This window comes from Symphalangus syndactylus, chromosome 15, assembly GCF_028878055.3.
Source record: "Symphalangus syndactylus isolate Jambi chromosome 15, NHGRI_mSymSyn1-v2.1_pri, whole genome shotgun sequence".
In the NCBI taxonomy this organism is placed as follows: domain Eukaryota; kingdom Metazoa; phylum Chordata; class Mammalia; order Primates; family Hylobatidae; genus Symphalangus; species Symphalangus syndactylus.
In genome coordinates this window covers 70,481,233-70,494,853 of record NC_072437.2, presented here as the reverse complement: position 1 = coordinate 70,494,853, position 13,621 = coordinate 70,481,233, and the positions used below count along the sequence as shown (strand labels likewise).

Below are 13,621 nucleotides of genomic sequence, written 5' to 3'. Positions count from 1 at the left end.
TTGCATCTGCCACCTATGCCTTTGGCGCCATCCCCTCCCATAATCACCTTCTGTGTCTCTGCAGACTCTAGCTTCTTCTTTGGCTCCAAGTAATCCAGGTGCCTCCAAATGAAAGAATAACAATTTATTGCATCTGGATTCATTCAAATGTCATATTCATAGAATCCTTTCTAAGAACCTACCAAAGGGAAATTTCTATAAGCTAAAATTCCTCTTTTAAATACAAAGCTGTGGAAATTCCACATAGTCTCTATGCCAATTTATAAAAACCCACAAGATGCTCAACGCCAGCTTCAAAAAGCCTTTCACAGTCTTTTCCAGAGGAGTAAATCCGGTTGATTTTGGTGTTTTGAAAACTAGAAAGGGACTAAATTTTAAGAATAATTGTACTTGAAGCCATGAAGTAAGATTTTAAAAACATATTGTTAAATATGGAAGTGTTCACCAGTTTTCATTTTTAATGTCATTTCAACAACTGTACTTCTATAAGATAACTCAGAAAGGCAAGTACCACATGTTCTCACTTATAGATGGAAACTAAATGATGTGTACACATGGACGTAGTATGTGGAATGATAGCCACAGCAGGCTGGGAGGATCAGGGGGTGAGGGATGAGAAATCGCTTAATGGGTACAGTGCATGCCATTTGGGCAATGGTTACACTGAAAGACCAGAATTTGCCTCTATGTAATATATTCATGTAACAAAATGACACTTGTACCCCCTAAATCTATACATATTTTAAAACCGTACTGATAAATATGGAGATTTTCTTTTATATTAAATTGTTTTTCCAAATGTGACATTTGAAAAAAAAAAAAGGCTCCAAAAACATGTATTAGGTAATACTAGGAAATTTTTAAAGAAATATAAAAATCATGTTCAGTTTAGTCTTAGTGCTGAGTACATTTCTTAGATTTCAACTTTTTGAAAATTGGGAATTTTTGTATGGTATGTAAGGTGAGTTACCCATTCTTCAGCCACTTTCAGCCATTGATAATCCTCTGAACTGTTTCCTGAAAATAAGATATTAGGTTTTCTTATCATACTTATATTCATGCTTCCTGGTCTCTCATCTTATTTGTAAAATTTGGGCTTAATAAGAGCCTGAAAAAGCTTTAAATTGATGCATTGTTCATATTTTTCAGTAACTTTTCTTCTTTTTTTTTTTTGAGATGGAGTCTCACTCTGTCATCCACGTTGGAGTGCAGTGGCACGATCTTAGCTCACTACAGCCTCTGCCTCCTGGGTTCAAGAAATTCTCCTGCCTCAGCCTCCCAGGTAGCTGGGATTACAGGCATCCACCATCATGCCTGGCTCATTTTTGTATTTTTAGTAGAGGCAGGGTTTCACCATATTGGCCAGGCTGGTCTCAAACTCCTGACCTCAGTTGATCCACCTGCCTCAGCCTCCCAAAGTGTTGGGATTACAGGCGTGAGCCACTGAGCCCAGCCTTCTCTTTTTTAAAAAATGACATTAATATTACATGAGCAATAACTATTAAGGTCATACATGTTTGACTGTTCATAGTTTATAAATTCAATTAAAAATGAATATGGGGTAAACTTTGGAAAATTACTGACTTCTATTTATTTTTATTTAAAAAGGAGCACAACTTAAAAGTACTGAGTCTCAACTTGATTGGATTAAAGGATTCAAAGTATTGATCCTGGGTGTGTCTGTGAGGGTGCTGGCAAAGGAGATTAACATTTGAATCAGTGGGCTGGGGAAGGCAGACCCACTCTTAACCCCAGTGGGCACAATCTAATCAGCTGCCAGCGAATATAAAGCAGGCAGAAGAACATGAAAAGGCGAGACTGGCCTAGCCTCCCAGCCTACGTCTTTCTCTGTGCTGGATGCTTCCTGCCCTGAAATATCAGACTCCAAGTTCTTCAGTTTTGAGACTTGGACTGGCTCTCCTTGCTCCTCAGCTTGCAGACAGCCTATTGTGGGACCTTGTGATTGTGTAAAACTTCCCTTTATATATATCTATATCTATATATAGCTATATATCTATAGCTATATATAGAGAGAGTTTTGAACAGTATATATATATATATATATAGAGAGAGAGAGAGAGAGAGAGAGAGTTTTGAACTTTGAGAGATCTCACAGTTGACTGGTGTATTAGTCTGTGTTTACTTCCTGACTTTGAGAAATGCTTCTAAATTTTTTAAATGAAATGATGTCTGCTATAGGTTTTATATATATATATATATAAGATATATATATAAAAGATATATATATATAAAAGATATATATATATATCTTATTAGTTCTGTCCCTAATAAGATATATATACAAGATCTATGTCTTATTAGTTCTGTCCCTCTAGGGAACCCTGACTAATACAGATTTTAGTACCAGGAGTGGTTCTAAAGGAACAGAATATTAAGGGTGGAGTTCTTGATCGCTTTTTGCCCCCACAAGATGTCACACTGGTCCATTACGCTGATGACATTATGCTGATTGGATCCAGTGAGCAAGAAGTGGCAAACACACTGGACTTATTGGTGAGACATTTGTGTGCCAGAGGATGGGAAATAAATCCAACTAAAATTCAGGGACCTTCTACCTCAGTAAAATTTTTAGGGGTCCTGTGGTGTGGGGCCTGTCAAGATACTCTTTCTAAGGTGAAGGATAAGTTGCTGCATTTGGCCCGACCTGCAACCAAGAAAGAGGCACAATGCCTAGTGGGCCTATTTGGATTTCGGAGGCAACACATTCCTCATTCGGGTGTGTTACTTTGGCCCATTTATCGAGTGACCCAAAAGGCTGCCAGTTTTTAGCAGGGTCCAGAACATGAGAAGGCTATGCCACAGGTCCAGGCTGCTGTGAAAGCTGCTCTGCCACTTGGGCCATATGACTCAGCAGATCCAATGGTGCTTGAGGTGTCAGTGGCAGATAGGGATGCTGTTTGCAGCCTTTGGCAGGACCTTATAGGTGAATCATAGTGGAGGCCTCCAGGATTTTGGAGCAAGGCCCTGCCATCTTCTGGAGATAACTACTCTCCTTTTGAGAGACAACTCTTGGCCTGTTACTGGGCTTTGGTGGAAACTGAAAGTTTGACTGTGGGTCATCAAGTCACCATGTGACCTGAACTGCCTATCATGAACTGGGTGCTTTCTGACCCATCTAGCCATAAAGTTGGTGGTGCATAGCAGCATCCCATCATGAAATGGATGTGGTATATACGTGATCAGGATCGAGCAGGTCCTGAAGGCACATGTAAGTTACATGAGGAAGTGGTTCAAATGCCCGTGGTCTCCCCTCCTGCCACCCTGCCTTCTCTTCCCCAGCCTGCACCAGTGGTCTCATGGGGAGTTCCCTATGATCGGTTGACATAGGAAGGGAAGACTAGGGCCTGGTTCACAGATGGTTCTGTATGATGTGCCGGCACCACCCAAAAGTGGGCAGCTGCAGCACTACAGCCCCTTTCCAGGACATCCCTGAAGGACAGCAGTGAAGGGAAATCTTCCCAGTGGGCAGAACTTTGAGTAGTGCATCTGGTTGTGCACTTCACATGGAAGGAGAAATGGCCAGATGTGCAATTATATACTGATTCAATGGTTTGGCTGAATGGTCAGGGACTTGGAAGAAGCATGATTGGAAAATTGGTGACAAATTTGGGGAACAGATATGTGGATGGACCTCTCTGAGTGGTCAAAAAATGTGAAGATATTTGTATCCCATGTGAGTGCTCACCAACCGGTGACCTCAGCAGAGAAGGAGTTTAATAATCAAGTGGATAGGATGACCCGTTCTGAGGACACTACTCAGTCTCTTTCCCCAGCCACCCCTGTCATTGTCCAATAGTCCCATGAACAAAGTGGCCATGGTGGCAGGGATGGAGGTTACACATTGGCTCAGCAACATGGACTTCCGCTCACCAAGACTATTCTGGCCACAGCCACTGCTGAGAGCCCACTTTGCCAGCAGCAGAGACCAACACTGAGCCCTCGATATGGCACCATCCTTGCGGTGATCAGCCAGCTACCTGGTGGCAGTTGGATTATACTGGATCTCTTCCATCATGGAAAGGGCAGAGGTTTGTCCTCACTGGAATAGACACTTAGTCTGGATATGGGTTTGCCTATCCTGCATGCAATGTTTCTGCCAAGACCACCACCTGTAGACTCATGGAATGCCTTATCCACCATCATGGTATTCCACACAGCATTGCCTCTGACCAAGACACTCCCTTTATGGCTAAAGAAGTGTGGCAGTGGGCTCATGCTCATGGAATTCACTGGTCTTACCATGTTCCCCATCATCCTGAAGCAGCTGGATTGATAGAAAGGTGGAATGTTCTTTTAAAGTCACAATTACAATGCCAACTAGGTGACAATACTTTGCAGGGCTGGGCAGAGTTCTCTAGAAGGCCATGTATGCTCTGAATCAGCGTCCAATATGTGGTACTGTTTCTCCCATAGCCAGGATTCATGGGTCCAGGAATCAAGGGGTGGAAGTGGAAGTGGCACCACTCGCCATCACCCCAGTGATCCACTAGCAAAATTTTTGCTTCCTGTTCCTGCGAAATTACGTTCTGCTGGCCTAGAGGTCTTAGTTCCAGAGGGAGAAACACTGCCACCAGGAGACACAACAACGATTCCATTAAATTGAAAGTTAAGATTGCCACCTGGACACTTTGGGCTCCTCCTACATTTAAGTCAACAGGTTAAGAAGAGAGTTACAGTGTTGGCTGGGGTGATTGACCCAGACTATCAAGATGAAATCAGTTGGCCAGGCACAGTGGCTCACACCTGTAATCCCAGCACTTTGGGAGGCCAAGGTGGGTGGATCATGAGGTCAGGAGAGTGAGACCATCCTGGCTAACACGATGAAACCTGTCTCTACTAAGATTAGCCGGGCATGGTGGTGGGCACCTGTAATCCCAGCTACTTGGGAGGCTGAGGCAGGAGAATGGCATGAACCCAGGAGGCAGAGCTTGTAGTGAGCCGAGATCGCGCCACTGCACTCCAGCCTGGGCAACAGAGTGAGACTCCGTCTCAAAAAAAAAAAAAGTTGAAATCAGTCTACTACACCACAGAGGTAAGGAAGAATATGCATGGAATACAGGAGATCCATTAGGGCATCTCTTAGTATTACCATGCCCTGTGATTAAGGTCAGTGGGAAGCTACAACAGCCCAATCCAGGCAAGACTACAGACAGCCCAGACCTCTCAGGAATGAAGGTTTGGCTCACTCCACCAGGAAAAAAGCCATGACCTGCTGAGGTGCTTGCTGATGGCAAAGGGAATACAAAATGGGTAGTTCAAGAAGGTAGTCATCAATACCAGCTATGACCACGTGACCAGCTTCAGAAACGGGGACTGTAATTGTCATGAGTATTTTCTCCTTTTTTTTTTTTTTTGCTAAAAACATACTTGTGCATGTATACACTTTATTTTATTATTTTCCTCTATCATCTTACATAAGATTTATTGACTTCATATCAGCATTTAAGTATTGTTAACTTTATGTAATAGTATTTGGGTTGGGGATTGGTGTGTTTCCAGTTGTACGAAGGATAGTTGTATTAGGCGTAATTATGACCTTATTATCTTTATTTGAAGATTATGTGTGATCTCAGGAGATGTGTATGGGTTCAAGGGGTGGACTTGTGATGGTTAATACTGAGTGTCAACTTGATTGGATTAAAGGATACAAAGTATTGGTCCTGGGTGTGTCTGTGAGGGTGTTGCCAAAGGAGATTATCCCTGGAGTTAGTGGGCTGGGGAAGGCAGACCCACCCTTAACTGGGTGGGCACCATCTAATCAGTGGCCAGCGAATATAATGCAGGCAGAAAAATGTGAAAAGGCTCCCAGCCTACATCCTTTTGTCATGCTGGACACTTCCTGCCCTCGAACACTGGACTCCAAGTTCTTCAGTTTTGAGACTTGGACTGGCTCTCTTTGCTCCTTAAGCTTGCAGACGGCCTATTGTGGGACCTTGTGATCATGTAAGTTAATACTTAATAAACTCCCCTTCATATATATATCCTACTAGTTATGTCCCTCTAGGAAACCCTGACTAATACACCAATCAACTGTGAGATCTCTCAAAGTCAACTTCCAAGTCTTTTGTATACATCTTTAATTGAACTAATGAGAAGAGAGTGAATGAAATTCTGAAAGCAAAGTCAGTGTCTTATGTCCAGTGTCTTATGTCCTAAGAAGAAAACTGCTGTGATGGGACCTAAATATTTAATATAGAAAGATACATATTTATATATAATATATATTTAATATTACACACACACACATAAGCATTTGGATATATTTCTGTGACACTGTTCAAAACTCTTTTACTTTTCATTGAAGTCATAAGTAAATATTTATATATTTACATATTCAGAAAAGAGGGTAGTTAGATATCTAACTGGCAAACTAAAATATAACAAAGACAGAAAACAAATTATTTTGTATCTGAGTACTGTTCAATGTGTTAATGGAAATGTATACTTCAGAGCAATCTTATCTCAGCCTTTTGGTAAAATGTGTCTCAATCTGGGTTGAACTGAAATTTCTCATCTCCAAGTCTAGAAACAATGCAAAGGGTAAGAAGTTTGCTCTTCTTAGCAGTGTCACACTATAACACGGTTAAAAACTAGTAAATGATCAAATTGAGGTCATTTTATTGTCATTTAATGACTGATCTTGGAAACACTCACTTTCACAAGGATCTCCAAGGTCACAGATGGTTTGCCTGAAATGGATCAGGCTTAAAAGGTGCTTCTGTATTCTTCCTTCCTTTCCTTCCTTCATGCAGGAAAAATGTAGACAATTATCCGAGGTCAAAATAGCAAACTGGGGCCAGGCATGGTGGCTCACGCCTGTAATCCCAGCACTTTGGGAGGCCGAGGCGGGTGGATCATGAGGTCAGGAGTTCGAGACAAACCTGGCCAAGATGGTGAAATCTCGACTCTACCAAAAATACAAAAATTAGCCAGACACAATGGTGGGCACCTGTAATCCTACGTACTTGGGAGGCTTAGGCAGGAGAACTGCCTGAAGCCAGGGGGTGGTGGTTGCAGTGAGCCTAGACCGCACCATTGTGCTCTAGCCTGGGTGACAGAGCAAGAGTCTGTCTCAAAAAAAAAAAGAAAAGAAAGAAAGAAAAGCAAACTGGGCAGGCAGCCAGACCACGCATATGGAGCTGTACCAAAGTGTTCCCCAGCCTAACTTGACTGACCAATAAATTCCATAACTATCTCTAAGCGTTTTCTCATACTCAAGGTCAGACTTCAAAATGTGTGGCAGGTCAAACCTCACATGCTCAGAAAATGAAACTTTGTCTTATATAACAAATAGTGGTAGATTAAAAAAAAAAAAACTTGCCAATTCAAGGGAGCAATTCATCAGATGTAAAAAGTCTGTCAAATAAATGTTCAGTCAATTTAAGTGCAGATTCATTATCGGGGTACTTCTCTCTTAAGCCACTTCCCTTTCTCTCTGCTCCCTGCCCCTCTCCTCCCATGAAACCCTTGCCTACAGTGAGTAGGACTTCCGAATTACCTATCTTTTTCTGTTTGTTCTGCTTCCTACTGCCCTTTAAGCATTTCCTTGAAATCGGCATTTCAAACTTTGGGGCTGAGCAGCTGAAAAGTGTTTCAAATGATCACATTGTGCCATCTGGTGGAAATACAGCCTTTTCCAGGCAGTGGCAAGTAAGAGAATTCCTCTGGCTCTTACATTTTTGGTTCTCTTTCTATATTTGGCTTAACCACAAGGAGAGTCTGATAAATTTTACAAAACCAAAAGCCAGCTGAGGCCAACCTCCCTCCTTTCAGTTCTATCAGTTCACTATTTTTTCCAAAAGAAATCTTTCCATTTGCCCTGTAATCTTTCTAAATAATAATTTAAAAAGACCAAACTTATATTCTGTCTCATGAACATGTGGAAAATGCATGTGTTGTCCTTAAATCTTTCTTTTTTTCCTAAATAAATTGGTGTTTTAACTAAAAAACAAGCCTGCCACACAGCTGCTTGAGAGGCCAAGGCAGAAGGATCTCTTGAGCCCAGGAGTTTGATTTTGCAATGTGCCACAATCACAACTGTGAAGAGCCACTCCACTCTAGCCTGGGCGACATAACGAAAATAATTTTGTATAGTTACTCATAAATGGCATTTTCTTCTGAAATAGTATGCCAGAGTACTTAACTATGCCATCGGAAACTGCTGCATGGGATTAGGACTGCCTAATGTTTTTATCGGCTTTTAGAGGATACTAATCTCATAGGCTTTCATTGATACAAAGTTTATTTCTTACTTCACATTATTTCTGGACTTACCAATGAATAATGTACAATGTTACCGTTTGAGAATGACTTGAAGACTTATATATCTTCCTAGTTATATTTCCCATGCTAAGTTGAGGGATTGCTGGAATGGCTTTTTTTAATACTTTTTTTTTCTTCTTCTTCTTTTCCTCATCTCAGATTAGAATCCCCCACTCGGAGTCTAAGCATGGATGCCCCAAGGGGTGTGCATATTCAAGCTCACGCTGGGAAAATTGAGGCGCTTTCTCAAATGGATATTCTTTTTCATAGTAGTGATGGAATGGTGAGTTCACAGATCGACCTCCTACTGTATGTTCTGATGGTATTCCTGAGTATCATGTCTGTAAAGCTATCAGTATTAAATTTCTAGTAGTTTGTAGGAAAACATTATGAAGGTCATAGAGTAACAAATGTACAAGGAAAGCGAAAGACAATTTAGCATTGAAAGAAGGGCCAAGAAAGTCTAAAATTATTCTGTATTAGATCCAGACAGCTTTCTTTAACTGGCATTTATGCTATCAAGTGACTTAGTGACTTGTTATTTTCAAGTTGGAAAAAACACTACAGACGTTCACAGTGTACAGAGAATGTCCATTTTGCCATTTCCTAGGGACCCAGCTTCTCTGGGGATGGCTGTCACTAGGAGTCACCCACCAACAACTGCTGTCACCTTTCACTGCCCAGAGTGCTGCGCTTAAGCTGCATTTCCAGTTTAAATGAAAATGAAAGATGAAAAATAAGAGTGTTTTTTCAAAGTCAACTACAATAAAGATAAAACCTGGGACTTCAAGTCTAGAAATACAGTTGTCCCCCTTTATTGACAGGGGATATGTTCCAAGACCCCAGTGGAAGCCTAAAACCACAGAGAGTACAGAACCCTGTATACACTATTTGTTTTCCTGTGTAACATACCCACGCTAAAGTTTAACTTATAAATAAGGCTCAGTGAGAGATTAAGAACAATAACTCACAGTAAAATGAAGTGATTATAACAATATGCTAGCATCAATGCTCTTGTGCTTTGGAGCCATTATTAAGTAAAATTAACGGTGACTTGAACACAAGCACCACAATAATAACTTAACAGTGGATCTCACCGTGGAGACGGCTCCTCAGTGACTCACAGGCTGGGAGCGTAGACAGCTGGAGATGCTGGACACAGGGATGATTCATGTCCTGGCCTGGACGGCTCGAGATTCCATCACGCTAGTCAGAAAGGTGTGCTGTTTAAAATGTATAACTTATCTCTGGAATTTTCCATTTAATATTATCCAGACGAAGGTTGACAGCAGATAACTAAAATCAAAACTAAAACCAAGGAAAGTGAAACAGCAGACAGCAGGGGAGGAGGTACTAAAACCTCACTGACACAAGCCAAAGTCACAATGAGGCTTAGAGCACACACTGCTCAATACTGATATCAGAACGCTGTTTGTTAGAAAAAAAAAAAAGGAAAAATCTCGATTTCAGTCAACCAGAAAATCAGACATTTTAGGGATGTTCCTAAATGGTCTAGAAGAAAACCAAGGATTTGGTTTATAAGCTCAATTCCAATTGTATGATGCCATATTTATAGATTTGTACAAACAACTGATCTCATCTTCTTGGCCTAACCCCAGATATTTTCATATGTATGAATGTGCTCAAAATAAGCCCGTGCTGCAAGAATTGTCTTGTACATAGCTCTGTCTTACCAAGAGAGAGTGCCGTGAGTGACGTGGGTTGTGTTCACTCGTGCCACCATTGCCTGGCTGTCATGCCAGACCCTGTGGAATCCAATAGGGATGGCACCATGTCCAAAAGGCCGAAGAAGAGACCCAGAGCCATGGAACAGGACATAGGGTTTATTGAGGATTTAACAGACAGGGTGGTCCAGTAGCAGCAAGCTGGACTGGAAAACTGCTCCCATTTGTAAAAAGCATGCAGGTTATACAGCATTTTCCCTTAGCAACAACTTCCATTTAGCCCAAAACAAAGGGCCTCGATCCCCCATATGGCCTGTGTTCCAAGGGATGGGCCAGGCGCTCCGATGTCCTTCACAGATGTGGACTGAATCTCAGGGTTGGCCACTCCCAGACTCCTCAGCTCAGAAGTCTGAACACACATTCTTCTTGGATCATACAGTCATTCTCAGGGAGTGCCTGTGTTATTGCAGTCAGGTGCATCTTCATACACCGGGTGAGTGTGCTGGGATAAACGTCCACAGACGCTGTTAGTACAACGAAAGGGCACATGGGTTTCCAAGCTCCTCCCCAGCCTGGGCCCTATCATCGCACCTGTGGCAATGCACAGACACCCCTCCCACCCGCCCCCACAGGTGAAACGTGGTGCCGCGGGCAGAAGATTCGGCTGGAAGTCAGGAAGCCTGAGTCCCAGTGCTGGAACAAATTCCCTCATTACCTGTTTGAATTCGGAAATCTTATCCGGCCCTCTCTGGGCCTGTCTCTGCAAATAGGGAATATAATATTTGCTTAATTATGTCATAGGGTTTTGAGACACTACTGTAGGAATATGGGTGCCAACATTTTGAAACTGCATTACTGTGATATTAATAGGAACGTGTAGTAAAGGTGTAGGTGGATATGGTGCCATCATCAAGCCAGCTGTGAGAACAGCACCAGAGTGTGTGGGCAGGACCCATCAGATGACAGCCTGCTAGTGGAACACAGGTCTTCAGGGGAAGCCACTGCAAGTCATAACCTATGAAGTTGTGATGTCAGGAGCATATAAATGCAGAAATAAAAATCAAGAATGAGGCGTTAGATAATAACCTAAAGAAATTCTACCTGAAAAACTTATTAACACCTATTTGACTTCTTTGACCCTGACTGCACCAGACCACGCAGGGCGCAGAGCTGCTTGCAATGCTGTGGGGTCGTGTGATCAAACCTCACCTGGCAGGTGCACACCGGGGAATGTGCGCAGCAGACAGCAGGTTGTTAACAGATTGGAAGGCAAGGATAAGAGCCACATAACATAAAGGAAGGAGCTCTCCTTGTTGGCAAGGACAGAATTATGCCTACCCACATTCAGTTTAATTCCTTGTAACAAGTGAGTGCCCTGGAGTGGGCAACGTTTGGCTGCTGGATGTGACAATTTTTATTTATCAAAAAGATTTCCAAGCCTCAATCTATGGCTCTTTGTTTGCGCTTCAGTTTAACTAAATTATCATATGACCAGAAAATCCAGTAGTTTTCATTTCATTTTAATTGGCTTAGTCTGTGTGTCTACTGCTTTTCAGCATCTAATAGGAGGCTGTGCAGTTTCAAATAATATTTAAAAATTACGGAAATGGTTGCCAGCTAGTAGGATGAATTTAATTGCCTCTCGTAGGAAAACAAAATCCGGAATAAAATCAGGATAAACTTTGTCATTCACGGGTAAAAATTATTAAGATAAATCTATTTCGATGGATTCTACTTTATCCTAATGCGGAGGAGAGGATTTATGTAAAGTCAGTGAGTCACAAGATAAATGTGAATCAGCAGAATTCTAATATGTTTGACAAATAATTTTGAAAGGCGTTTTTAGAAGTGTAGCATCACAAAACTGAAAAGCAACCCAGTTTATTAAAACAAAAACCAACTGTAAAGGTGAAACATGTTTTCACAATGGGGTCACATTTCTCAGCTGGACTCAAACAATGACAAAATGGGAAAGTGCCTGCCTCCAATGTGGAAGGAATTGTGAAGTCCCAGCCTGCATGTAAAATAGAACTAGGCTTTAAAAGAATCGGATAATTACGAAATGACTTACATGAAGTCAGGTGCCTATTTTGTTTTCTATGAGAAGAAACTAATTGGAAATCTTGTGAGAATGGGGATTTGCTGTTGACCAGGGTGGCCCTTCCTTAACGCCTCGTCTCTCTTCTTCTCCCAACCAGCTTGTGCTTGATGCTGAAACTGTGTGCTTACCCAAGCTGGTGCAGGGGACATGGGGTCCCTCTGGCAGCTCACAGAGCCTCTACGAAATCTGTGTGTGTCCAGATGGGAAGCTGTACCTGTCTGTGGCCGGAGTGAGCACCACGTGCCAGGAGCACAGCCACATCTGCCTCTGAGCCGCCTGCATCCTCTCGGTGAGCTGTGCAGTGCCGGCCCCAGATCCTCACACCTAGGGAGCAGCTGCACATCGTGAAAGACTGAGGCAGCGTGGATGGGAAGTAAACGCTTCCAGAGGAACTCAGAAAAAAAAATGTGCCAAAGTGTGTGGACAAAACTACATGATCTCAAAATGCACGTGGACGTGAGACACAACAGTTGAAGAAATGGAAAAGCAATGTGTTTTTCCACTGGATTTTCACCAGAACAATTGCGAATTCTGCCTCGCCTCCCCCTATCTTGTCCGTGTGGGCACACACTCAGTGTTGAGTTGCTGTGTGGAGTTAACGTATGATGCTCCACTGTGGATATCTAATGCCCTGTTGAGAGTAGCCTTGCTGATACTAAAATGCTCCAAAGTTCTATACAGCATTTCCTTTATAGCATTCAAACCTCACACCCTCCCTTCAGTTTAATGCAAGTCAGTCACGTTTCACAAGAAAATTTTCAAGTTTTGAAGGGAATTTGAGGTTGATCTGGTTTTCAAGATGTAGTCAAAGGAATAAATCACACAAAATTAAACTTTCTGTATACAGTCAATAAGCAATAAAAATCAACCTCATTTTTCAGATTTCACAGTTTAAGAGTGTCTTACTTTTTTAATCCTCACAAATCTTTGAGGTAGGTATTATTTTTCCCCAAGTTACTGGTGACAAAGGCTCAGGTAGAACAAGTCACAAGGTCACATGGTAACTACTGAAATTAAACCAAAACCTAAATTTGCATAGCTCTTTTCACTTTGAAAAAGTTTCATGTGCTGTGTCCAAAACACCCATCTATGTGATAATTGTACAGAACTTATTTAACAAATAAAGAAACTGACGCCCAAAGAAGTTTTGTCTCTACCAAGATCAAAGGGCTAGTCTGTGGTACTTGCCTCCACATGATAGACAAAAGTCTGGATGTAACTTCATAGAAACAAGACACTCAGAGCTTGTGAAAATGTTTAGTGCCAATTGGCTGTGTAAGTTGCTATAGAAATCAAATAGGACACACTGAACCTCTGAAGACAGGTTCGTTTTGTGTAGGCCATCCACTTACTTTGTCAAATGCCCTCTATCACAAAAAGTGGTGGATTTGTTTTTGTTTTACTTATTATAAGAATCTCCAAACAGGTGTAGGGAGACCAACACACAGCACTGCAACTTTCTAATGATATGACACATTAATAACTATAAATACAAGTTCAAATTCATTTTCCATAGTCTCAGAATCAAAAGAAAGTACAAAAGTCAACTCTC

At 41.8% G+C, this 13,621-nt stretch overlaps 1 protein-coding gene across 9 annotated transcripts in view; it reads left to right on the top strand.

Moving 5' to 3' along the window:
* Positions 1-12,953, top strand: part of SGCG (sarcoglycan gamma) — a 175,190-nt gene extending 162,237 nt beyond the window's left edge. For all 9 annotated transcript variants that reach the window (XM_063618841.1, XM_055244028.2, XM_063618842.1 and 6 more), the window contains 2 exons: positions 8,443-8,566; positions 12,167-12,953. In XM_063618841.1, coding sequence (XP_063474911.1) covers positions 8,443-8,566; positions 12,167-12,340 — 298 coding nt within the window. In that variant the 3' untranslated portion in view covers positions 12,341-12,953. The remainder of the gene's footprint in view (positions 1-8,442; positions 8,567-12,166) is intronic.
* The last annotated feature ends 668 nt before the right edge of the window (positions 12,954-13,621 follow it).